Below are 27,294 nucleotides of genomic sequence, written 5' to 3' on the forward strand. Positions count from 1 at the left end.
CGCTCGCGCGCGCGCACGTACCCAGCTCCCTGCGCACGTGCTCGGGGATGCCCGTGATGGTTTTCCTCCGCTGGAGCCGCTTCTTGCGACGAACGATCGACTCCGAGGTGGCGAAGGAGCGACGCGCGCTGGCCTGGCGCTCGAAGTTGCTGCCTGCGCCACCCGCACGATTGACAACACGCGATATTCAGCACGCGCGCGCCAAGGGGATCCGTACGACCCGTGGCAGATGTGGCCACCTCCTGTTCAAGTGGAAGGTCGTGCGATGGTTGGAATCGTGACCCAGAACGCGGACCACACTGTGAACCGTCGTGAAGGCAAAGCGCGCGGCCCTGGAATTGCTCTTTGGTTCTTTCGGTAAAGTCACGTAGTTAGAAATAAAATCAAACAATTCAACCCCAGCTTAAATATACGCTCCAAGGCTGGGGTGTTTCATTCAGACGCTGTCTTCCCGACAGACCTGTTCTTCACCTGAGGATGGCTGCTTGCATTGTGGCCGAAACGTCGTGAGAATTATTTTATTATGTTTTATTTTAATTATTTTATTATTTCTCTTCTACGTGACTTTACCGAAAGAACCAAGAAGAGAAAAATCAAGCAAATCGTGACGTTTCGATCGCAACGCAAGCGTCGTGATTTATTTGATTTTATTTTCTACCTACCTACATTACTTTACCGAAAGAACCAAAGAGTATGGATTCCTGCAGTCACGAAAGCTTCAAATCAAGCCCTATAATTGCTCGCTCACGTCACTGCTACCGGAAGGCCACCACACTAGGGCAGTGCTAGGAAGGGTATTTGGCCTCTTCTTCCGAGTTCACGAAACGGGTTGGAAGAGGTGGGGGTGGCTCACACTTTACCCCACCACGTGTGACTTGCAGAGCGACTAAGGTTGCTGTGCCCATTTAAAATGCTGGGGGGACAGAGGCGGTGATGGGGGGGAGAGGGATTTAAGAAGCCTGCACCGTTATTTTAACTGCCCTGCCAGGAAATCAAATCCAACCGGCAACCTGTGGAGTGTGAGCCACTGTGAGCCTCGGAAATTGAGTGGAGGCATTTCAAACATCGCTTCAGCTTCTAGATTTGAAGTTTTCGTGACTGCAAGGGTCCATACTCATAGTTTTTTTCGGTAAAGTCACGTAGGTAAAAAAGAAAACTAAATTAAATCACAGCAATTTTGCTGTGACGGTGCCACCTGAAGATGAAAGCTTGTGTTGCCTCTGAAACGTCGTGATTTAATTTATTTTAATTTTATTTTTTACCTACGTAACTTTACCGAAAAAAACAAAGAGTATTGCTTCAGCTTCCCCAAAACTGTACTTTGGCTCTCAGTCCTAAACGTGGACTCGCGAGTAGCGATTGGACACCATACACAATAATAATTCCAATATTTATACCTTAATAATGATGTGGCCAAATGTGGCTCAGAGGTTAAAGCACTGAGCTGGTGCCGTGGAGATCCTGGGTTGATGGCTTCAGTGACTGAACGACACTTTTGCTTTTGCACTTAATTCAACTAAATTTCAGCTCTGAAAATAAAATACATATTTATTTTAGAAAATTCTCATTAAGCGTTCCCGCTGCTTGCATGAATCATTGCTGCTATAATCACCCAGGGTGGAGTTGTGGTGCAGTGGTTAGCGTACCACAATCTCAACCAGGCGAGCTTGGTTTGCTTTCCTGCCATGGCTAACATCAGTGACAATGAACCTGGCGTCTCCCCGTCACCGAACTCAACCGACCAGCGTGCCAAAGAATGGGCAAACACCCTCAATGACCAGCAATGGATTGACAAGCCGCTGTAAATCATGATTGTCATCAAAGTCCGTGGTCCCAAAGCATACATCGCATCAGCTGTTACCACCTGATGAGGCAACACTTCAGCAGTACCAACTGCTATGCATGTCCAATCAAGAGTAATTGGGCGATTACGTTTTTAAAAACCCAAGGATGTTATATAATGTACTCTTTTTGACCATATAAAGGCGTTTGTTCCATGAAAGTTTTTGGCATGGACCTCCAGGATCTTTGGCCCGCGAACTAATTGCATTACCGTGATGATGACAACTGTAAAATAATAATAAACGGACCAGTGTCCTTTTGATCATGTCAAAATAAAATAAAGTAACATTTTAGTCCCATCCGCCAAAGCCTTCAGGCTTTTCTCGACCCACGTTTTCCAGCGGAATTAGTTTGACAGGCCACTGCTAAACAAACGTTGATTAAGTCAATTAAGATTCGTCAACAAAAAATTACTACTCTGCTCACTATGCTCCCACATCTATGCTCCAGCATCCATTCTCTCGGCCTGCACAAACCCGCACCGGCATAGGTCGCAACCGGGTACCCGATACCCGTACCCTACCTGATACCCGGCTACCCGTACCCGGCCGGGTACGGGTACGGGTAGCCGTTTGCGACCCTGGTGCGGCCGGGTACGGGTACGGGTAGGCCGTGAGTCACTGATGAGTAACCGTTTGTCACTCATTTCGGGTAGGGTACGGGTAGGGAACGGGTACGGTTACCCATTTTCGACCCTGGTGCGGCCGGGTACGGGTACGGAATCAAAACCCGTTTGCGACCTCTGCGCACCAGCAAGCGTGGAGAAGTATCGTTAAAGAACCCCCTCAACCCGCACAGGGGGTGCGGGGGGTGGGAGGGGAGGGGGAGGCTCTAATCCAGCAGCGGATCGACAAAAAAAGGGGCTGTACGTGGAGTCGCGCGTTGCGTTGTTTCACCGGACACGTTGATGGGCACGAGGTCGGAGACGATCTGGCACGCGGTCTCGCGCATGCGCTGCTCTGGTGTGGGTAGGGGCAGCTCCTCCGTCCAGTTGGTGCGACGGTCCAACGTGCACGGAACGTTGGGGACGGGGCCCCTGCGGTACTTCCTCAGCAGCGACGGCGGCCTTCCCTCTTCAACCGCTTCATCTCCTTCCTCGTCATCGTCTTCCTCCACGTGGCTGCGTGGGAGGCACTGCGAGGCATCGGAGAGGAGAGAATCGTTTTGGTTATTTTTGCCGCGGTCAAGAATATCCAGAACGGCGCGGCGCTTATTTCAAACGGTGGGCGACGGATCACCGCGCCGGATTCCCCCGGTCAAGCCGGTGGTGGAAATTCCACGTTAGTATGACAAGGCACAGCCTCGTCTGACTTAGTGCAAACAATTGCTGTGGACTCTCCACAAAGGGAACAATGTTATTTGTAATACTGCTTTGGCAGTGGTGTGCGCACGCACAAACCACAAAAACTCAACACGTTCTGCAAAAACACTGCCCTGAGAAAGAGAGCAATTACCCAAAATATCGCCTATTATAGACTTTCTTCCGATTTAAGAGTCTCGTGTTATCAACGAACGTGTTGATGTGGCCACGGGGAGCTGACCGCCATCTGAACTCGCGACCCCGGCGATCATGAACCCAGCGTTCGACAGGCAGAACTATTCCAGCTGTCTGTCTGTCGCACGCACACACACGAGTTGCTTTCCTCTCGTTTAACACCGACACCGGCAACTCACCAATTATTTCCTGCGAGCATGCGAACTATCCAACGAACTCGTCGACAATTGCTCTGGAAAAGCGACACGGAAGATTCGGCAAAAAAAATCTCGTTTAGCCCAAAAAATGTGCTCGACGCCGCGGTTTCTCCGACTATAATGGACCTCGTCGCAAACCACAACCGCTCCTGCTGCCGCTGCCCTGTACACAGCCCCACGCCATCTTCGCCCGTGCCCCAAACGCCAAACCCCTACAACCCCCACCGCCCACACGGTACTTACGGCCAAATAAGTTTTTTATTCACCCGTCGTCATGGCGACATCAGCACTGGCTGGAGCTTCGTCGCAGGAACACACACACACACAACAAAGAGACGGGGAGTCCTCTGACACTCCGTGGGGTGCGGGGCTCTTCGACAGCCCCGTCGTCGTCTTCGTCGTCATCACCGTCGTCGTCGGTGGCAGCTCACAGAGCTTAGCTTTCTAGCCAGCGATTTGAGACGAAACAAAAACGCTGGAAAGCTTCACGAGACGCGTCGCTGGCCGCGGAAAGGAATGAAAAACGAAATCCGACGCGGGTTTATGCGTTCGGGGTTCTCCTCGCGACGGACGAACGACACGGCCTCGCCCCCGAGCCCCAAGTGTGCGGCTGCCGATTGTGTGCACGCGCCCTGCTGTTGTTTCGTTTGCGTGTGCACCCCCCCCCCCGCCCGCCCCCCCCAATTCTCCAGTCTGCTGCTGCTCCTCCTCCCGCAAGCTCGAATCCAACACCCAACCCAAGCCGAGCCTCCAATGCCCCTTCCCCAGTGTCCCTTAGAGAATGGGGCCACTATAATCCTGGGTCCACCCACCCCATCCCAAGTGCAGCTCCCCACGAACCTCCCCGACTCAGCCCCCTTCACCACCCCCACCCCCTCCCACCCCCCGTGGTGAGAAACCCATACAGATTTATGGCCATCATATGGCTTTCACTGGGCTTGTTTATTGGCATTATTATAATTGTTATTATTGCGTGAATTTACAAGGGCAGTCACTTAGTGTGACGTGATATAAATGACGGGAAGTTGAGATTTTTTTTAGTACGTTCAACTAGAAATAGTGACTCCAGCTTCATGCTTGCTGAAAGTGGCTTTTTGTGAAAATCGAGCAAGTATAAGTTTGCTGTGTCGTGGTGAGTAAGCTGTGCTATGGACCCGGTGACCTGGATTAGATTCCTTCCCACAGCCAAAGCATCGAGTGAGTGGCTGTGGAGTGGTTAGTAAGTTGCGCTACGAACCCGGCAACCTGAATTCCCGCTCATGGCGAACATCAGTGGCGCATAGCTAAGAACCGTGCCTCCCCTAGTCCACTCAGACTTTAATTGAGTGCCTGGTGCACTGTTCCAGTCGTCATAGGGTCTCGCTTGCAGCATTTACCCACACATTTTACAAGGGCTATACAGGGGATCTTTGTCTATATCACTCAAACATCCATGACTTTCTGAAATGTTAGTGCGACTGACACACACACAGACGGACATGAACTGATGTGATGTATAGTGTAAATTTACATGTTTACAATGTATATAAATTGTTTAGCTGCACTTGTCAGATGTATTTACGCGAAAACTCACGTGGTATTTGTTCGTAAGCGTTTTGTCGCGTACAACAAATAGAGTGTGCACGGAGATTCCCCCACGTAGCCTTCAAAAGAATGTTGGGGCCGGTGTTTCTAGCGAGCACCTATGGTGGAAGGGCACGGCGCACCAGAACCACACCCTGGCCGCCTTTGTCTCCCACGTGCTGAGGTTTACAGATACTCGTTTAAGGTTGAGCCGACCTAAAGGATGGCCAAGGACCAGTTCAGATATTTACCACTGATGTCGACCTCATCAGTCAAACTCGGGTCGCTGGATTCGTAGCACAGTGCGGTAACCACTACACCACCGCTCCCCCCAGGATGCACACAAAAATACAAAGACAAAGATCCTCCATATAGCCTGAACAGACTGTTGGGGCAAGTGCTGTCAGCGAGCTTTTATGAAGACCGGCACGGCACAGGAGGGAGTGGTTGGCCAAAACCATGCCTGGCCACCTTTGTCTCCCCAGTGGCGATGTTTACATACCGCGCCAGGTACCCATTTGAGACTAAGTCGACCAAGGGGAAGCCCGTGACAGGTTCAGATAATCGTTACTGGTGTTGGTCATGAGTGAGACTCAAACTCGGGTCGCCGTGTTTGTAAAGGAGCACGTTAACTGCTACACCACCGCTCTGCACACACAAACACACACACACACACAAACACCCACACACACCCACACACACACAAACACCCCCACACACACAAACACCCACACACACCCACACACACCCACACACACAAACACCCACACACACAAACACCCACAAACACCCACACACACCCACACAGACACAAACACCCCCACACACAAACAGCCACACACACAAACACCCACACACACCCACACACACCCACACACACAAACACCCACACACACAAACACACACAAACACCCACCCACACACACAAACACCCCCACACACCCACACACACAAACACCCACACACACAAACACCCACCCACACACACACAAACACCCACACACATAAACACACACACAAACACCCACACACACACAAACACACACACACACCCACACACACCCACACACACCCACACACACAAACACCCACACAAACACACACAAACACCCACACACACAAACAACCACAGACACACAAACACCCACACACACAAACACCCAAACACACAACCACCCCCACACACACAAACACCCACACACACAAACAGCCACACACACAAACATCCACACACACACAAACACACACACACACCCACACACACCGACACACACCCACACACACCCACACACACAAACACCCACACAAACACACACAAACACCCACACACACAAACAACCACAGACACACAAACACTCAAACACACAACCACCCACACACACACAGCCAGTGTCACGTCCTCATATTAGTTACACCGCCTCAAATACAAATTAAAATAGCGCCAATCTTTTGGTTAATTGCCCTCATTTATACTTTTATATATTTATATATTTCAAGCCAAATCAGCTTCCTTCGCCATGACACAACAATGCCAGTTAGTGACGGCCCAGTGAGTCGGCTTGGTTAATGGCGGGGATGGGTTATTATCCGCGGGTGGCTGATTAACGCTGTCCCATCATCGCATGAGGCCTCCCCCCGCCTCCCCATGGCCGTCTTTCACCACCCACATCTGTGGTGGTAGCACCCGGCTGCCACCTCTCTGTACGGTACTTGCAAAAGTAGTTCGCGCGTGGATAGTGCCCGATGCACAGACACGTCACCGCCAATCGCCACTGCCCTGGAAAACAATTCTTGATTGCAGTGGCACGGAATCCCGGTCACGTTCGACGCGAAATACAACCTCGTCAAAGATAATGCTACACACGGCTCATCCCATCACATGTAAAAATGTTTATTCTTAGCCAGAGTAAAACCTTTAATCTCCTTGGCACAGCGGTCTCATCTGACCTCTGGCCCGGCAAGACCGTGTTACTAATCTGGATAAGGAAGTTTGGTTTGTCTTTTCTTCTGCCAAAGCCTTCATCGCAGAGCACAAATTCCTCCCAAGTTGAATTCCTACTGCCAACACATCAGGGGTGTAGCCCCCCAGTTACCACCTAACTTGCCCCCCCCCCCCCACCCCGATAGAGTACAGAGTGAAGCAACGGTCAGGGTGGTTGATGATCCAGGACGATTTATGCTCACTCGCTCACCCGGTGGTCAGTCGCCTCCCCGTCACTCTTCTATCGCTACTACCGTGGTTTCTGTTCCTGTCAACTTCACTCATTGATTCCTCCACCCGTGTTGAGGACTCGGTCTAACAGGCACTGTTTTGTCTCATCCTGCACACTGTGTCCAACCACCACCAGCATCAATTAGAAAGTCAAAAGTGCCATTTGTTGCTGGCCGCTTGATGCGTTGGGCCTTTGGCCCTGTGCTCAGCAACCGTGATCGAAATGCCAGCGTAAAGAATCCTGCAACGCTTTTCTAGAGTGCGTTGGCCTTCGGAGGTTCTAATTATCGGTGACATCCGCTCCCCGTTGGTGAATTTGGCCGCTTTGCTCGAGGGTTAAGATCCCGAACAGCAACGCAACTCCGTGCCAACGTTGTGTTCACGACGTCGGATCATCTTCACGAGAGCTCTCCTGACCCACCCTGTCCTTTTTGCACACACGCCGCAGACGGACGGAGCGAATTGCCGTTCACGCTTTCTACGTCAGGTGGGGGAAGTGTTTGAAGAATAAAAAAAAAATCTACGGGACACGTGGCTCACTGGGGAGCCTCCGGTGGCTCCCAGAGCGGCCGACGAGGGGCGCAACTCGGGGCCCACGAGTTGGGAGGTCACAGCGTGGATCGTCAGCGAGCCAGACCATCTCGCCCAACTCCGCCCAACAACGTAGGCATGAGCGCAGGCAGAGAGGAAGAGGACAGATGTCCCCCTCCCTCCACAATACACTTTTGGAGTGAGGAAGCAGGCCATATGCTGCGTCTCATCAATAGGCTTCATGGGTATTCTTGCAGTGGCATCGCTATGGAGCGTGTGCAGGCGGTGTAACTGCACCTGGGACTCTGGGTCAGATGGGGCCCAGGCACCAGACTACGAAGAGGGGGAATGTCCTTTGTTACTCCACATGGTTACCCTTGGTTACTCCACATGGTTACCCTTGGTTACTCCACATGGTTACCCTTGGTTACTCCACATGGTTACCCTTGGTTACGCCACATGGTTACCCTTGGTTACTCCACATGGTTACCATTGGTTACTCCACATGGTTACCATTGGTTGCTCCACATGGTTACCCTTGGTTACTCCACATGGCTCCCCCTAGCGACTTCACATGAACTCCCATGGCTATTAGTTGCCCCAGTAACTTTAAAATCTGTCGTTTTTTCTCCCAAACAATGCTGCTTTGTGAAGTTCCACTTCTTCTATCATGGAACCCAACCCTCCCCCGGCAAAAAAAACAACTCGTTGCACTGTAAGTTAAACGAAGGGGTCGAGTGGTGGCACAGTGGTTATCCCGCTGCGCTATAAGCCTGGTGCCATGAGTTCGATTCCCAGCCTTGGTGAACGTGTCGGTGTTGTTATCGGGTCCCCGTTTAGCCCCCGCTCTGACCGTCGTGGTGAAGTATGGTCGATCAACCCCATGGCTAACATGGCATTGGGGAGGCCTTCATCTGGCAATGGGTTCACAAATGCCTGTAAATTAATAATTAAATTGCTCTTCTATAATTTGATCAATTAAAAACAAAAAACATTTCAAATAATTTCTACCTTCAATATCTGCTGCACGTGATTCTGGCATACACGTAGAGCCCACTGGTCAATCCGCTGCAGGATGAGCCCCTCTCCACAGCGTTCGGGTCGTTTGACCATACTTCACCACGCTGGTTAGCGCGACCTGGTCAAAGTTCGGGGGAGTACAAAACAGCAGCGTATGTTTCTGCACAGCCCCGTGCTGTCCACAATGCACATGACAACGGTGCTGGTGCAGAATCTGAATCAGCCAGAAAGCTTTTTTTTCACAGATGTCTCTTTCGCATTGTGGGCACCCAACCGAGTGCAAATCAGGCTCGAGCTTGATTTTGCTTCCGAGCTGTGATGGGACAGAGCAGCATTCCGGGTTGACTTGGTGATGGGCCAGAATTCTTGTAAGTTCGGCGAAAGAAAAACAAAACAAATACCAGTGGGTGAAAACGGCCGTGAATGATTTGATGCCAATGAGCGGAAGGGAACTCCAGTGAATGTCTGGCTGGAGAGACTCTCTCTCTCCGCGCAGTTGTTGTTTTCGTGGCTTCGCCCGGAGCCTCCTTGCGCTCGCACGCATCGCGCGGCAGCTGTCGCCGGCGCAAGTGGCCACGGGGGGGGGGGCCATGGGCGGCACCGGAGAGAGAGGGCTTTTCGTTTTTTGGAAGAAAAAAAATGTTTGCCATCCAGTTTGGGCACCATCGTTGCGGTCATCGACAGTTACAATTCACATCCTGGTAAAAGCTTACGACACACACCCTGCGTCCACCAAATCGCACACACTCCAGTTGGCGGATAAGGTCAGGGATGAAGGACGTTTGTGGAAATGGAGAGGACTCGGCCTTGTCACCTGTCCTGGTTTTCCCAGGATCGTCCTCTCTTCGAAGTAGCTGTCGAATCTGCGTGCTTTGCCAAGGCCGTCGAGTCCCAGGTGTCATCGGTTGGGTTATAATAAATACGGTGCATTTACATGGAGTTCGCTGCGGGAGGTATTCTTCTTCCCATGATGCATCCTGGCTTTTTTGTACTTCGGAGGAAGCGACCAGAGGAGGAAGCCGAGGCTCTTTGGAGCCACCTCTGTTGAACCCTCAACCATCTTACCCACAATCCCTTGCGCTGGTGAACGACATTACTGAAGGTCAGCCAGCTGTCTGACACTTGTTTTTCCTAAAGCAGCGCGCTTGACGTTAAACAAAGTAACGGTGAATTTGGCTAGATTTTAGTAATTTTTGGCTTGTGTTAAGCAGGTGGAGAGGTAGTAGTTAGCGCACTGCACTCTGAAACCGGTGGATCCAAGTTCGATTCCCGGCCACAGTGGTGAGACTCGCATTCCCCCCGCCCCCCCCCCACCACACTATACACGCCCCCTCACCACCCTTCAATAAACTCACGCCGACCAACGTTGCGAAGTATGGTTAAAAAAAAAAAACACGACTTCAACAAACGACATGGTAAATGGGGTGGGGTGGGGCGGGAGCATCTTTATCTATCAGTGGATTGAGAATGGCTGCAAATATTAAGCCCTCGAGTTGTGTGGGGGTCACGTGCAACCCTCCACACCTGCGATCTGCACGGTTGGGCTACGAAGTTCACCACACATGCAGCTGTGGTCCGATTCAAGCGGCGGCCGGTGTTCGCACAGCAGGGCGTTTATAAAGCCACATCTAAAATGGGACCGTGGCCCCAAACAACCCCACTTGGCCAAAAAGAGCACGGCTGAGCCTCTCAAGGACTACCGCAGAGGCAATCAAGCACAATTCCGCCCCGCCAAGTACGGAATTTTTCTCTTTCCCTCCAACCCCTCCATCACCTCCCTCGCAGAAATTAACCGGCGGCAGAGTCGCGGCTCTGCACGTCGAGAGAAAGCCGTGTCGTGAAGAGGCAGCTCTCCCCCCCCCGCCCTGCCCGCTGCCCCGACGGAGAAACCACAGCCCTAAATGGCGTCACCCGCGATGCTACAGTCAACACGGCAGCGTAAAAGAAATAAAAAAACCTCATGAATAATGTAATTTGATTATAATATCTGAGCGGATGCACCTAGGCGCAGTAATATTTTATGAACACCGTTCTAAAAATGGGAGCTCTTTTTTTCTTCTGGCGTTATAAGTATTTGTACAACTGTCACCAAAAAAATGCCCTTGCTATAGGTAAAAGGTAAAGGCACGGGCCTACAACTGCTTGTTCACGCCACTGCTGGCGGAAGGCCCTCCACTAGACAGAGCTCCGAAGGGTCCCTCCGGAGGGTGCACGCATTATCACTTAAAAAATTTAACATTTCACGTGGAAAATATTGGTCGCTGTGCCCTTTGACCCTTAGAGATCACAGTGTCATCCGTCCTGCGTCCATCCTGCACCTTTCGACGCTGAAGGAGGAAAAAGGAGGTTCAATCTCCGCTCTTCACTGCCTACGCACCCGCTCTACTATGAGCGACATCGCAACTGGGGGGGGGGAAGGGAGAAAAAAAACTCGGCCCATCAAACGGGAACGGCATAATGGCAGTAACGCACGAGAGGGTGATAACATCGCTGAACCACCGTCTCTCTCTCTCGTGGCTGGCAGCGTTTCATCTCGCGAACGAGCGAGGGTTGAAAAAAAAAGAAGTGGCAGCTTTGTTTTGTATGCTGCACCGGGTATATTAATCGGTTACCCTGGGAGACCCTAGCCTCCCTGCCCAGCCAACACAGTCCTAGAAGCCCCCATCCTCCCCTTTACGCTTCCATCTCTGCTTCCACCCTCCTCCCTCCCTTCGCCCCCCCACCACCCTCCACAACTGCTCCATCCCCCCCTCTCTCTCTCCTTGGTAGCACCCGAATTGACGGACGACGCACACAAAGGCCTTTTCTGTCTCGATGCCCGATTGGCTTTCCTGCCAAAGATCGCTTCACAAAGCCAGAGCCCCCCCCCCGCCACGGGGGACGTGGGCCGACTCTCAACGACCGCGAAACACTCCCCACCCCGATGACTCCGGCCTCGTTTGCAGCCTGCTTTTTAAAAAAAATGTTTTACAAAAATCCACCCCCCCGTTTTTTTTGTGCTACAGCTGACAATTTTGCTCGCGTAGATTATTTTTGTTGTTGTTGCGTTTTTAAACCAACGCACGGTACGTATTTCGGTAGATAAATTCATTGCGTGGGCTGCTGTGGATATCGCAAGGTTGCGAAATGCTTAAGCAGAGCAGCGAGCCACAAGCGAAAGCCACCGAGTGACTGTAGCGTGGATTTGTAATACTGCACAGCAGCAGCAGCAGCCAGGCCTGGCGTGCCTTACCGCCCAACGCGCACACACACAACACAAAACGCGCGCGCGTAAAAACCGACCGCACGATCCTCGCACGACACCGCCAAGCGTCGCGATCGCGATTAAATCTCGCCGACGATTTATCTCCGGGCGGATTTCATCGGGCCGCCAAAACTTGGGCGAGGGACAGCGTCTTACCTTGGGGCTCCAGGGAGTGACGCTACAGCACCCGCTCCGTTCCGTCACGTGGCGGCTGCCGCCGTCGCCACCGCTGCCACCACCACCGCCAGCAGCAGCAGCACTGCCGGAGCTCACAGCCTTAATGGTGGCACACGCGCGGGGAAACGGTGGATCAATGCCAGCGCGCGTCAGTGGCCCAGAAGACGCAGATGGACCCAGTGAGCGTGATGTAATCCCGCAGTGATGTCCACTGTCATCGGTGTCTTGCGCATTCATTCATTCCTTGGTTCGTTCATTCATTCGCTTGCTCGCTCGCTCGTTTTGCCCGCTCCGTTTTGTTTGGCCATTCGTGAGGTCTACCTTCTCCGTGCGCGGCTACTGAAAATTAATTCTCTTCGTTTCATACAAAAATTCTAATCGTCATAATGTCTTCGTGAAATGCTAGATTGAGATTGTCCAGTGTAAAAAAAAAAAACACCCGTTCGGTTCGCTACATTACAAATGGTCACCACAATCACAATTACATTTTTTTAAAATAACAATCTAAGCGTAAAAATATTTTTGCTTTAACAATGAACACACGTCGCTTCGCCGCAAACTCGATCGCCAAATGCGACGGTGCAATGAAAAAAAAAATGTCATGTTACATTTTTTTTATCGCTCATTAGACATTCTCGAATTCACACCTTTCTCAAGGCCACGGCGGCCTCCTACTGGCAGAAGATGAGCGGTGCTGACGGATAAGCGCGCATGACATCACCGCGGCCGCTGGAACATCGCTCTAATGGTGCAGGGCTTCATCCCTTCACGGCCGCGCCTCCGTCGCGACCAAGATAGGACGCCCACAAGGGCAAGCGTAATGAGGAGGGCATCGCGTGCACGCCTCCTCGGCATGTCCGTTCCTTTCAATGTGACGACTGCGCCATGAAAAATAATGCCCAGGGCCCCCCACCCCCCACCCCCGCTGCCAACCGAAATATGGCACTGCTGTGAGATGGATTGCACCATCATGTTGCGATGTCCCTTAAAGCAAGGCGAGTCCGAGTTAGGATCATTAGACGCGTCCATATGAAGAAGAAAAAATTAACCCGTAAAAACAAAGTTTTTCACTATAAATCCTTTATATGCGTGGCGGCTAGAGTCCTCTCGTCCTCTGGCTTGAGATGGCTGCCACCTATGGGTCAGATGATTGCCTGCCACCATTAAGCAATTGGTAATTAAATATAATTTATTTTTTCCTAAAAAGTGTAACATTTTGGAAAAAAAATTTCACGAAAATAAATTGTCACGCACAACGAGTCTGTGTGCAAAATGTCAGCTCGATTGGATCACGGGAAGTGGGTTAAAAAACGACCGAAAGATTTGCACGGTCGTAAGCGCGCAAGCAAGCAAGCAAGTGAACTTAACATAAAGGATTTTAAAAAAAGAGGCATGCATTGAAATAATTCTGAAAGAAGCGTAATAGAGTGGGCGTCATAAACTAGAGTTGAATGGTGCAGTCGGGTGAGATGTGTACATATTATGACATCAGAGATCGTGGGAAACATCATATGATCATTGTCATGGCCACTGTGGCGATCCGGACACCCTTACAATTTGTCTTTCTGTCGCTGAGAGACATCCACAACATTTTGGACAAAAAGTTCTGGCATTTTTGAGACCCGTGTCTTTCTCCGTTGAGCAAGGCGATACAAATGCCGATAATTCCAAAGACAGAACATTTCAATAAACAGCAACGCATGGATGGTTGGGCTCGGTATGGAATCATTAGCCAGTACAATAGTTGTATGGAAAGCTGGACAATTGCAAACACCCTACAAAGCAACGTAGAAGCAACGGAAATGTGGTTTTAGGACGAGATGAGTAAACTTGCATGTATTTCAGATAGGAGGGTGCATAACCAGAATATTAATGAGAATAATGAGAGAAAGGCAATGTTAGATTTCTTGGATATGGGAAGAGAAGGCGAGAGCGAATATAAATGTGATCTTGACCGGGAATCATGTTCGGTGCAAGACAGCAAATTAAGCAACATAACCACATTTAACAATTGGATGCGACTGGGAGGATTATCTTGAGTCAATATCATGGACAGGGATGACTGGAAGACAAGGCCATGATCGCAGACATCTTTCAGAAAGGACATGGCACACAGACCGGGAGAGAGTTGTACTGTAAAGATTTCATGTATCTAATAAGAGGTTCTTTGGGTTAGATCGCATTAATGTAAATGTGTAGTTTAAACCCTCCACCACCCGACACAACCAATTACAGTAAAACCTTGGATTGCGAGCATAATTCGTTCCTGAAACGTGTTTGTAATCCAAAGCGCTCGTACATCAGGTGTGATCACGTGACGCTCGGCAGACAAAGCGTATACACGTACTGCTCGTATTGCAAGACCTCGCTCGTTTATCAAGTTAATATTTATTTAAATTCTTGCTCGTCTTGCAAAACACTCGCAGACCAAGTTACTCGCAATCCAAGGTTTTACTGTAGTAAGGTTATTAATTGGCTGTGTCGGTTACTAATTGGCTGTGTCCGGTGGTGGCAGGTTTAACGACACATTTATATTTACGCGAACTAACCCACCAAAAAACCTCTATTATGGATGACATTGGTCGCGAAAGCCTGCGTGTTAAACAGATTTCATGTAATATACTGCAGTGAACTCCTCTTATCTGTAATGAGGTGGGGGGGGGGTGAGCAACATCACGGACACCGTCTGTGATCTCCCCGTTAACCACGGGGACCATTCCCTCGCCAGTCGCCCTCAACATCCACAGTTGCGGCTGCAACCCTGGTGCATTATGGGTAATGCTCCACACACAACACGTGCGTCCAGAATATGGAGACAAAAGGGAGGTATGTTTATGTATTCATGTTTAACATTTTCGTGCCTTTCGTGCGTTGGGTTAAAGGAGTTCGTGGTTGTAATGAGGTGATCATCAACAATCTGGAGATCGCATCGAAGCTGCGGAAATGTTGAGCGAAGCGTGAGCGCTTTGAATCGTAGACGAGGGGGTCGGGCGATGACGGGAAATGTGAAATACTTCGCTCGAGACGGGAAGAAATGTTTCTTCAAACGTAAACACGCGCATCTGGAAATACACCAGCCAGCCTGGAGTCTGGGAGTTTCCCTCTCTCTCAGCGAGCATAACAAATCATGCCTTTTATTGCTCCGATTTCAATTTAAAGAACCGCTGTATGGTCACTGAAAAAGCAACAATTCACTGTGTACATTGTAGCAGGTGCAGCCCTGCAATTGCTTGCTCATACCGCTGCTGGTGGAAGGATCCGCACTAAAAAGGAGCTCTGGTGAACCCCTCGAGGGTATTTGGCCTACTCTTCCACGCTGGCCAGACGTCTTAGAAGAGGTTTGAGTACCCACACTTTACCCCACCACGTGCGTCCTGCCGATGCAATCTCAAAAAAGGCGCCCATGTCCTTTCCCAAAGACGTCGGGGGATGAACGGCCCTCGATTCATCTCCGTGATATTACCCAAGACGTTTGCATTAGATAATCCCAGTTGCGTCCAATAGTCCAAATGTCTTCATGTACTTGACGACTAACTGTGGTGCACCCACTTCTAATGCTGGGTGGGATGGAGGCGGAAGGATTTAATGAACTTCCATCGTCTTCTTGGTTCTGTCGGTAAAGTCACGTAGAAGGGAAATAATAAAATAATGATAAAACATAATAAAATTCTCACGACGTTTCGGCCACAACACAAGCAAAGCTGTCTTCACCTGAGGACGGCTGCTTGTGTTGTGGCCGAAACGTCGTGAGAATTATATTTTATCATGTTTTAGTTTTATTATTTTATTATTTCCATTCTACGTGACTTTACCGAAAGAACCAAGAAGATGAATCCCTGCAGTCACGAAAGCTTTAAATCGAAATGAACTTCCATCGGTTTCAACCGCCACGCCGGGAGTTGGAATCGAACCGGTGGCCTCTGGATCGCACCACTGTGGAAGCGTCCACTCGCTGTGCCGACTCAGAGTGACACTCTCCCATTCATCATTCGCATGGTCTTACGATGGAACAAAAATATATCTCATTGGGGCGACATTTCAGACAATGACCCCTCTTCAGAATCACTCGGCCGCGATCGTCTCGTGTTCTCAGATGGAAGAGCGTGGACTCGACTTCGAGAAAGTGACGTCACATCCTGTGAATGAACAATTTTCAGATCGATCTGAAACGTTTCATTCTTTTGGATCATCTGAAATTTCAAATCTCGAAACGATTGTCAGACTTTTCAAATCAGCAGCGCATCCCCGATCTCATGTTGTATGTCGCAACCTGTGGGAGTCTGGGGCGAGTTCAACCTACCGGCGAAGGTGGAGGAGCCCTCAGTGTGACCCGAATGGATTCACGGGGCGACTCGGTGGACGCTTGACTCCCCGTTACACTGTCCTGATCTGTACACACGCACACACACACACACAAACAAAATAAAGATCCCCCATATAGACTTAATGGCCTGTTGGGCAAATCGCTGTTAGCGAGATGCACCGATGAAGGCGGACACGGCGCACGAGGGGGTGAGTGGTCAGCACCACACACTGCACCCGATACTCATTTGAGGCTGAGTCAACCTAGGGGAGGCCCAGGACCGTTTTAGATAATCATCACTGGTGTTGGCCATGAGCGGGAATCGAACTCGGGTCGCCGGGTTCGAAGTGCACACGACCACCCCCCAAGCACCCATGCACACACGCACATGACACCTGTATACACACGTGTTCATCACGCCAACAACATCACAACTACAACAGCTGCCAATTGCCCTCCCCCACCCCCAACCCCCCCGAAGTAGCCGTTTCAAGTTTGACGTTGATTCTGTTTCACCAGGTGAGAAGCCACGTGACCAGGATCGAGTATAATTTTCAAAAACGACAAACACAAACACAAAGGACAGCAATGAAGAAAATAGCAATCGGAATAAAAAAACAAGCATCACACGAGGAATACAATTACATTAAAGATTTCGCACAAACATAAATCTACGATAAGTCAAAAATAAATATTTAATTTCCTGCAGCGCAAATCGGCTTGGGCAGATTTACCTCCAGATTGACCACAGGGCAAAATGATAAAACTCAGGAACATTGCGGGTTGACCATAACACGAATATGTAAACAACATCACCAGATTGCGTGTGACGGCCTAAGCGTACCTCAAGGTCACGTGGAGTGCCAAAGGGAAACAAGACAAAACCTCAGACAATTCTGGGGCAAGTGAGGCTGCGAAAGATTGTCTGGGCCAGCTCCACACCCAGCCGCCTTTGTCTCCCCAGTGATGATGTTCACAGAGCACACCAGGTACTCATTTGAGGCTAAGTCAACCCAGGGGTGACCCAGGAGCAGTTCAGATGTCACTCGCCACTGATCTAATTCATGGCTGCTAATCGGACCCAAGGTGCCCGGTTCGAAGCAAAGTGCACGCGTGCACACGCATAGACCCGCCGTGCGGCCTTCTTATAGGCTGCTGCTGGGGCAGCTGCTGTTAGCGAGCCTCTGTTTGGGTTGGAACGGCGCGTGAACGGGGGCGGTATGGCCAGCGGCACATCCGGCCACCTTTTGTTGGTCCCCAGCGAGGGCGTTGAGACGCCACGGCGAGTCGGCCTAGGAGAGGTGTCCCGGAAACCACCGGTTCTGATAACCCTTCGTCGAGCCACTACTGGATGAAGGCCTGCGTCATGCCGTGGCCATCGTGCAGGGTTTGTTTGCTCTGCCACGCTGGCCCAGAACCGATGGAGAGTTCACAAACTCGGGTCGCCGGGTTCAGTAGGAGCAGCGCGCTAACGCCTTTAGGGACCGTCCATAAATGACGTCACGCGATTTTGGACGATTTTTGACCCCCCCCCCCCTCGTCACACGGCGTCACAAAAAGTCAGACCCCTCCCCCTCGAATATGACGTCACAAAGCTCTGCCCCCCCCCCCCCCAAATAAAACATGCTTCAAATCGCTTTAAACTATTGTCATTGTAGTGCGTATTTAATGTGGCGCTGCACTCTGATGTTGTAGGAGAAAATATTTATTAAAAATTATATTTAATTAAGTAGAACGTGTTTTCTATATTTATTTCAAGTTGCGCATTTTGAGGTGACGTCACATTTCTCAAACACCCCCCCCCCCCTCGTCACACATCGTCACAAATGTCTGACCCCCCCCCCCCTAGGTGCGTGACGTCATTTATGGACGGCCCCTCACGTGACCACAGCCTCGCACGACACACATTCCCTCCGTCATCAAAGCCATCCCCAATGCCGCACCTACCGCCTATCGCATAACAGGGATTCGAAAACATAAACGGCACAATTGTCCTTGGGGAAAATAAAAAAAAACACAAAGAGCGTTCTGATTGCAGAGGGCCGCTTGCATTCAGCTCGGTGGGTTTGGCTTGGGCCATATCTCGGCCCAAATCAGCAAGCGCACCTTGCTCTGTTGACATGGCGGCATCCAACAAACCTGGGGTGGATTTTATGACGAACGTCGTCATAAAACAGCACAGAGCAGAGGGATTGCAAAAATAGAAGCACAAGCCAGGCAGTGGGGAGCTTGCGGGAAACGAGAACTATTTCTGTGCGCGTGGCACACCGAACTGCACACCCCCGGTGACCCGGGTTCGATTCCCATTCTCGACCAATAACAGTGGCGACGATTTGAACCGCTCTTGGGCCTCTCCCGAGGTTTACTCGGCCTTAAATGAGGACCTGGTGCGGTGTGTAAACGTCAGCACTCCCTTCATAGGCGCTCGCTTACAGCATTTGCTATACGGGGGATTTTTGCCATTTCATGATACACACGGACACCCACACACACACACCTGTACAAACACACTCACATCTAAACACACATACACCTACACCCATACAAAAACAAACAAAAATATACCCTCATAGCCTTAACAGAAGTGCTTTTAGCAAGCACCTATGAAGGCCAGCACGACACACTAAAGGGGGTGACGTGGTGAACAAACTGCTCATTTAAGGCTGGGTCGACCTAGGGGAGGCCCAGGACCAGTTCAGATAATCGTCACCGGTGTTGGCCATGAGCGGGAATCGAACTCTGGTCGCCGGGTTCGTAGCGCAGCGCGCTAATCGCTACGCTGCCGCTCCCCACGCAACGACTCGCACGTATAAAGACAATGATCCCACTGCATAGTAGAATGGCAACTCGCTCCCTCCAGAACGTTTAGCTGGGCACGGGGTCAAAGTTCTTTGGTGCGTGCAGCTCGTTGGAGCCCTCTCGCCATGGTCTCGCGATGGCGCTCTCGGCACCGTGCCGCAAGACCAAGAACCTCCCAATTCCAAACTCTCGCAGCGAGCGAGCGGTGCGAGGTCGCCTCGCGTCACGGAACGATCCGTGGTGTCTACTTCTGAAGCCTCTCTGTAGGCCTCTGTATCCACACTGGACGTTGCAGTGTGACGAGGCTTGGAATGCCGAACTGGGTTCGCGAGAAGTCGCAAACACCTCCTCGTGGGAGACCCAACGGTGCAGAAGATCCCCGGCTTCTACCTTCCGCGAAGCTTCTGGGGCCCCAACCGCTAAACCGCGTCCACGCGGATAATTAATGATTATTGATGACGTATGCATGCACGTTGAATTTTCTTCGCGCACCACGTAGCCAACCGTGCAAATCAGAGGTGCGCGGGAGGGGGGGGGGGGAAATGACGACGCACAAATGGAAAATTAAAAACTCTCCCGAGTGCAGCGACCGTGGTAACCACCGGGGACAGGGTTGTGGAACAAACCGTGACTCGATGCCCGATTCACAAACACGACAGAGGACCACGGCAATGGCACCACTCCGTGACTCCTGACGCAATTGCATGGCTCAACCACGCTCGGTGTAAAATCACAGCTCTACTTCATCATCATCATCAGCCGTAAGAAGAAGGAGAAGGAGGAGGAGGAGAATAAGATGCCCTGCAAAGAGTGATTGTCGCATGTCAATCAAAATGATTTGATTTTGTTTAAATACATATTTATATTTGGTCCACTGAGCGGGAACAGGACGCGCCAGTGGAAAAGGGGTTAAGAACGATCTTTCAGTAAAGTAACGTAGAAGGGAAATAATAAAATAATAATAAAACATAATAAAATACAATTCTCACGACGTCTCGGCCACAACGCAAGCAGCCGTCCTCTGCGTTGTGGCCGAAACGTCGTGAGAATTATTTTATTATGTTTTATTTTTATTACTTTATAATTTCCCTTCTACGTGACTTTACCGAAAGAACCAAGAAGATGAATCCCTGCAGTCACGAAAGCTTTAAATCGAAGGTGTTAAGAACGAGTCTAGGGGAGGGAGAATGGTCGGGCAAACGGCGAACGGGGTCGGCGGTGCAGGGTCCCACCGTGGCGCTCCACTCTGGGCTTCTCCGCAGCGCTCTGCCAGAGCTCGTCCACGCAGCGTGGACGCGTCGACGGCACCAGCGCGTTGGTCTTGACGGCGCGAGTCGTCCGGAAGTGATCCGTCCTCCGGCTCTCATCCTGCAGGGTGGACACGGCTGGTGGGAGAGAGGGAGGGAGGGATAGAGATGAGCGCAGGTTAATTTGGCCATCGTTGTTGACGTCAACATCGATGGCATCTTCGGCATCATCATGGTCGTCGGTTTTGTGGGTAACATCGTAGTCGCCATTACAGTCATCATTACCATGATCATCATCCTCGTATTCATCATCATCAAACTATCATCATTTTCACTGTCATCACTATCATCTGGGGCCATATTGATGCATTAATTAAATTACTTATCTAAATTCTTTCTCAGGCTCACGGTAAACTAATTAGAATAAAACATATTTCACTATTTTAAGCTAACGATACACACATCTAATTATGTGTTTGAGAAGCAACGTATTGATGGTTTCGTGCATGCAAGGAGAGGCTTCTAGGATCACTCGTGGCCTCTGTAACAACCCCGATGATCAAAAGAAGAATTGGTTCTTGAACCAAATCATGATCCTGAATCGCAAATTTCATAGAATCACCGACTCGACTTTACCACGATCAACAGTACCGACATCACTGTCATAATCATCCATATCACAACTGTCACTTGTTTCACGATCACCGTCACCATCATTGCCATCATTCACATCGTCATAAAGATATTCATCACTCTCATCATCATCATCACTGTCTCACCATTATTGGAAATCGATCGAACTCATCATAATCATCATGATGGATGCACCGGCCCCCAGCACGGGTTTATTTGTTGACTCGTCTCGACGTTCGTGATGTTTGTGTTGACGTTGTTGTGATGTTTGTATGTAGGCTGTGCGTATGCGAATATAAATGTGTGTCTCGCAAGAGCGTGGGCAGCAAGCTGTGAGAACCGGATAGTTAGAGAATTCGAAGAAGCAGATACTGAGGGCTTAATTTCTCATGCGATAATGTCCAGGAATGCTGATGTCACACATGATTTCATGTCACAACCGTCTGCGTGTCCTTATTAAACAGTTTAATCCCACGGATGACGACGTCAAATGTGAACGCTGTCCTGAAGGACATTCGATAACCCCGAAGCGCTATTCACTATTCACGGGCGCGCATCTCGGTCTCGCCGCGCCGGGAGTTGGAATTGAACCGGCGACCCCTGGACTGCAAGTTTAGTCTGCTCAGCATCGCACCACGGCTTCCTCCGTCACTCGAGAACAAGAGATGGCGTGGAGGGGCGGCGAAGGGGGGGTTATGGGAGGGGATGTGAGATTAAATCTCCTTGCGGGAGACAGACTAATTGGTACCGTCAGTTACTGACATCACTCGCTAGCCACCAACGCCCCGTTTCTGCTTTCATGACGGACGTCTCCAATCCGTAATCTTCCGGGGCTTTAATGAGCCCAATCACCTGTCGGGTCGGTCCCTGTAATGCGCACATGCCTCTCGCTTTATAAATACACCTGGGTGACTTCACGACTCCGCGCCCAAGAGCTGTAATCAGGGATATTGCTCCGCGAGACATTTGAATGCAAAAAATTACTCCCACGCACCCCCCGTGACCCGTAATCACATTCGCAGTCGCTGACAGTCGTGAGATGGGAATACGTTGCAAGGACGCAAGTGCCGGTGGGCGAAAGCGGAGGCCACGACGAATCCCACCCGCACAGCCTCCGTGGACTGTTGGCAACAAGCGCCGTTCGCGAGCACATATCAAGAATCTGAATCTGTATTTGTACAGAATCCGATGAGCTGTGAAGATTTTTTTTTTCACAGATCACAGATGTCCAGGAAGGGCACGGGGTCAGAAAGTTACAACAGCAAATTTTTGTTTTTTAAACGATAGGAGTGCAAAGCATAGGGAAGGTAAGAAAATCACAAAAAAAAAATTTAATTAAAGATTTTTATTTTACCAGGTAAGGCCCAGTGAGTGAATTATTAGCTTCTTTTTCAGAAGCGACCTGGCCACGACCGATAGCGCAACATCAGGTGCCTTATTGTGTGGACATTTACAGCAGCCAAACATACTCTAAATACATCGAAGCACACGTTGATTTTAGATGAGGAGAAGAGCGTTGCAACACCGCACACGATCAGCTCTCTCTGCCTTCCCAGTGCTGATGTTCTCCAAAAAGTGGCCGGATAATCACCGAAGGCCAAGTCTGAACGACGAACGAGAGGGGGAGGGAGCTCCAACCCCAGTTCTGTTATCAACTCGCTACTGATGTTAGCCATTTGCTGGCAAATTGAATTAAAGTTCCAGGCGGGTTCGTAGCGCAGTGCGCTAACTGCTGCGCCACCGTTCCCCCCCGCCCCGCCCGCGGTGGAACACGCGTGTTTGCGTGCGTACCGACAATCGCACAGCTGCAACACGTTACGCGAAATTGTGTTCCGTTGCCTTTATGTCTCAAGGTCACGCCAAGCTACGTGGTATTTTGTTTTGTTTTGCGGAATTACGTCGCATAAAGTTTTGCCTTCTTCAAGGGTTTGGGTCTGTAAATGAAGTGAAAACAAGCGCAGGGCAACGGAGGACGACTAGATTTTAGCATACCACAATGCAGTTCTTCTGCACTGGTGGTTTTGCGTTACGTGCGAGGCCCCGTGAGCTTTTGAACAAGCGGTGCGCATCTTCGTCATGAAATCTATCTCAAATCAAGATTAAATATATCTCACTAAGGGTTTCGGGTGGAGGTGGAGTGGGTTGTGTGGGGGGGGGGGTGGAAGGGAATAAATAAATAATCAATGAAAGGTCACGCTGGGGAGATGTATGCGCGTTAAGCCGGGCGTAACAATGACGGCGAACCATTTATCCACCGAACAATGCTCGGTGGTTGCCTTCAAACACGACCGCACTGCCCTCCTCCCGGTGCTGATCTCCCTCCGCCGCCCGTACATTCACCCGCCACTCCGGCCTCAAAGATCGCACTCAACAGGAGTTGCTACGCTGCCGAGATTTAAAGCCGTGCGGTTGAACTTCGTTTTTTTATCGCTCAACGAAGGAGCCAGGTAATGACGTCTTTTTTTTTAATGCAGATATTTCCACCTTTCTTCCCACCGCCACCATCACCAACGCCGTTCCGCGCTTGATCTCGCGAAGCGCACGAATGTTTCCTACAAACGATCGTCTGCCCCACCCCCCCCCCCCAAGTTGTCACCGGGGCGAGACGCAGATCCCGATAATGAAGACGATGACGGATGTGTTGTGCCACCGAGCAAAATGGCTCGATGTCAGAAATAAAAATGGGATACAGACCCTGTAATCTACACCGTCTTATTTTTCCCACCTCTTTCCGAAACTTCAGCCACCGCCCACCAAACCCCCCTGTAATTGAATCTACGACAGATTTTCAAAGTCGTCTGTCATTTTTTTTTTGGTTCCGTACGTATCTGCCCGCTGGTTTAAACATTTTTTTTATTTTGTTTTAGGCAGTTCTCTATGGACCGCGTGACCTCAAGATGTCCTGAGAAACCCTCACCTGCCTGGGTGTTGTGCCAAAAACGCACGCGGCACACCGAGCTCCTGGCCGAAGCAACATCTGCGGGACAGAGATTCCGTCCAACGGAGCTCTGTGTTTATTATTTCCTGCGCACGCACTCCTGCCACCTCCTATCCCCCCCGTACCTCCGATGATCACAGTTGGCTATGTTCAACGTACATACGCAGATTATCATGGTTAGCTACGTACGCTGCGAAAGAGTTTCAAGACACACATTATCACGATTGGCTACGTACGGTGTGAAAGAAGTTCAACACACACATTGGCACGGTTGGCTATGTAATGTGCGAAAGAAGTTCAACAAACAGACGCATGCGCACCGCGATCTACAACTCGCCTCAACAACTGCCAACACGAGAGGGAAATGGCCTTAAGTCAATGCCGTGACTGAAATTATGGGCCAGCTCTGAAGTGGAATATTACAACAACATCAACAAATCTCACCGGTTTTGGGGATTAGGTTTGCGAGCAGATTAAATTTGGTAGAGAATGAATGGTGGCAATCTCTTATTTTCAACATATACTGCATTATAGCCCCAATAAAAAACATAGATGCATTGATATTTTCACAGAATGTATGTGTACAATTACGACTAAATTTGAATGCATACATTTCCTCCTTGCCTGGTTTTATTTACTTACCCATCAGAAGTCTATTGCGCTAGAGATATTTAATTGTATAAATGGGTACCGATTGCACTTCAAATACATTGGATAATAAAATCTAAACGAGTTCCGATTTAGACGCTGCATTAATCCAAAAACTGCATTGTGAACAATGCACGCGCGCACATGCCCTCTTACAGACCGTCAGCGGAAGAGTTCCTGCCCATCCTCACGAATGAGTTCGCGAAGACGAGGCTACTAAGACCAGAGCAACTTATGACACCGCCGCAAAGCCAACCCAAATATTTCGCCTTCTTTCGATGAAAACAACGACGAATCGATGAGGCACTTACGATTGGTCGCCGTGCCTGCACGTCTCATTTTGGGATCCCATGCCACATCCCAACGCGACCACCGCCGCCGCCGCCGCCACGGCGAAATCCTCCGACGGGTGGCAAAGCAGCAGCCGCAACCGCCACCTCTCACCGCGGACGCATCTGTGCCGCACTGTACGTACAGTGGTGCAGGGAGAAGACTTTTCTGAGAGCTGCACTCGGCACGACCGGCAGGGCCGTACCATTCATAACGGGGACTTAATCCGCCACTCTCGCCCGCCCGCCCGCCCGCTCTCGCGCTCTCTCTTTCCCCGACCTCCCGCATCATTACCTGCGACCTTTCCCCACACTGGGTGGGGAGGGGCGCAGCTGGGGAGGGATAACGAGGAATATATTTTCAGTAAAATCGGCGGTTGTTTTGGGAAGGAACCGCGGAGTTTTGTTTGGGAAGCCTCAAGAGTTTGGGGGGGGGGGGAGGTTGGGCAGGGGGCAATGGTGGTGCCTGGACTTTAGCAGATATTACCTTTGGGCCCTCCCCCCCAACAAATCGCTCAATTTCAATTTACAAAATCCTAGTGGAGGTGACAAGAGAAGAGATCGTGTATACTGTGGACGCAAATAGATGCAGTGAGATGAGAGGAATATATAGACAAACACTGCGATGCAGTGAGTTGAGATGCACACAAGGTCGATTGCGAGACATCGAATTGGCCTTTTTACGGCGCCTAGCTGAGTATATATTCGAACAGGATGTGAAATTGTTTGATCATTTTTTCATGAATTAATTCAGACCGACTTGAGCTCATTTGGGCTCGACGCTTTTTGCTTAGATTGCTTAACGCCTTGTGCGGGGGGAGTGGGGAGGGAGGCAGAGTTAAATTATTTTTTTATATTTGGTGGGGAGCTGGGGCCACGCTGTGCCACGCGGTGCCGAGCCGAGCTCACAAAACCGCGGTGTTGGGGAATTCTGCAGCGATGCGGATAAAGCGCTGTGAATGGGCGCATTTTTTTCTTTCAAGCGATGAATAATTTGAACAAAAAGCATTCGCAAATTCAGCCCGAAATAAATACATTTCGTCACCAAAAAAAAAAGATGGGTTTGTAAACGACATTTTTTTATGATGGGAGGGGGGGGAAATGTGTTGACAATGGTTTGTGTGGAGAAGCCACACGGAGATAGAGAGGGATTTCAGTGTGAGCCAGGGTTGTCACGTGTCTTGGTTGTCCTAGGGCAGGGGTCGGCAACCTACGGCTCCGGAGCCGCATGCGGCTCTTTACGGGCTGCTTCTTGACGATATGTACGTATGCACAGTATGTACTCAGATGCATTACGGCTCTTGAAATACTGAATTTTGTACCGAATTGGAAAGAAATGGCTCTTCTTGTTATTTTGGTTGCCGACCCCTGTCCTAGGGGGAAAAAAACCCTTTTAGAGGTAGCTGCTGTCCTAGTGAATCTGCAAGTCTTCCCAGCACATTAAAATCCCCACGTTTTGTCGGCTGCGTAAATGAGACACAACTCAAGACAATACATTTAATTGTAGTTAGTCCCCTCTGGATTGTGAGATATTCTCCATGAAATGTCCTTGGGTTTTTTTGTTGTTGTACCCACCATAGGTGGCAACCCCAGTGAGGGCCCTTCATCGGAAAGCCTCTGGGGTCCACAATGATTCTCCCAGAGCCTTGAAACATCAACACAGCCTTCAAAACTGAATTTGCATCACAGGATGCCACAAGCAAGTCAGGTACACTTAGGTGAAGGTAAAGGTGCAGCCCTGCAATTCTTTACTTATATAACTGCTGGCGGAAAGGCATCTACCGATACTAATGGGAGCTCTAAAACCCCCTCTTTGAGGATAGTTTGTCCTACCATTCCACGCTGGCCAGACGTCTTGGAAGAGGGGAGAATACCCATACTTCACCGCAGCATCTCCGATTACAAGTTCAACATAGAATGGAAATAACAAAATAATAAAAATAAAACATGATAAAATCATTCTCACGACGTTTCGGCCACAACGCAAGTAGCCGTCCTCAGGTGGAGAACAGGTGGAGAACAGACCTGTTCTCCACCTGAGGACGGCTGCTTGCGTTGTGGCCGAAACGTCGTGAGAATTATTTTATTATGTTTTATTTTTATTATTTCCCTTCTA

General features: G+C 50.1%; 1 protein-coding gene across 2 annotated transcripts in view; it reads right to left on the reverse strand.

The window, feature by feature from the left end:
• Nucleotides 1-27,294, reverse strand: part of LOC144948618 (uncharacterized) — a 132,634-nt gene that overhangs the window by 11,147 nt on the left and 94,193 nt on the right. The window contains exons 1-6 of one of the 2 annotated variants that reach the window (XM_078878225.1): nt 25,161-25,370; nt 20,616-20,768; nt 16,582-16,670; nt 12,261-12,380; nt 2,739-2,976; nt 22-153 (exon numbers count right to left, since the gene is read on the reverse strand). In XM_078878225.1, the coding sequence (XP_078734351.1) occupies nt 22-153; nt 2,739-2,976; nt 12,261-12,380; nt 16,582-16,670; nt 20,616-20,768; nt 25,161-25,188 (760 nt within the window). In that variant the 5' untranslated portion in view covers nt 25,189-25,370. Of the gene's footprint in view, nt 1-21; nt 154-2,738; nt 2,977-12,260; nt 12,381-16,581; nt 16,671-20,615; nt 20,769-25,160; nt 25,371-27,294 lie in introns of those variants that run through there. The other variant, XM_078878224.1, reaches the window with a different exon arrangement.

The sequence above is a fragment of the Lampetra fluviatilis genome, chromosome 50, assembly GCF_964198595.1.
Source record: "Lampetra fluviatilis chromosome 50, kcLamFluv1.1, whole genome shotgun sequence".
NCBI classification, from domain to species: Eukaryota; Metazoa; Chordata; class Hyperoartia; order Petromyzontiformes; family Petromyzontidae; genus Lampetra; species Lampetra fluviatilis.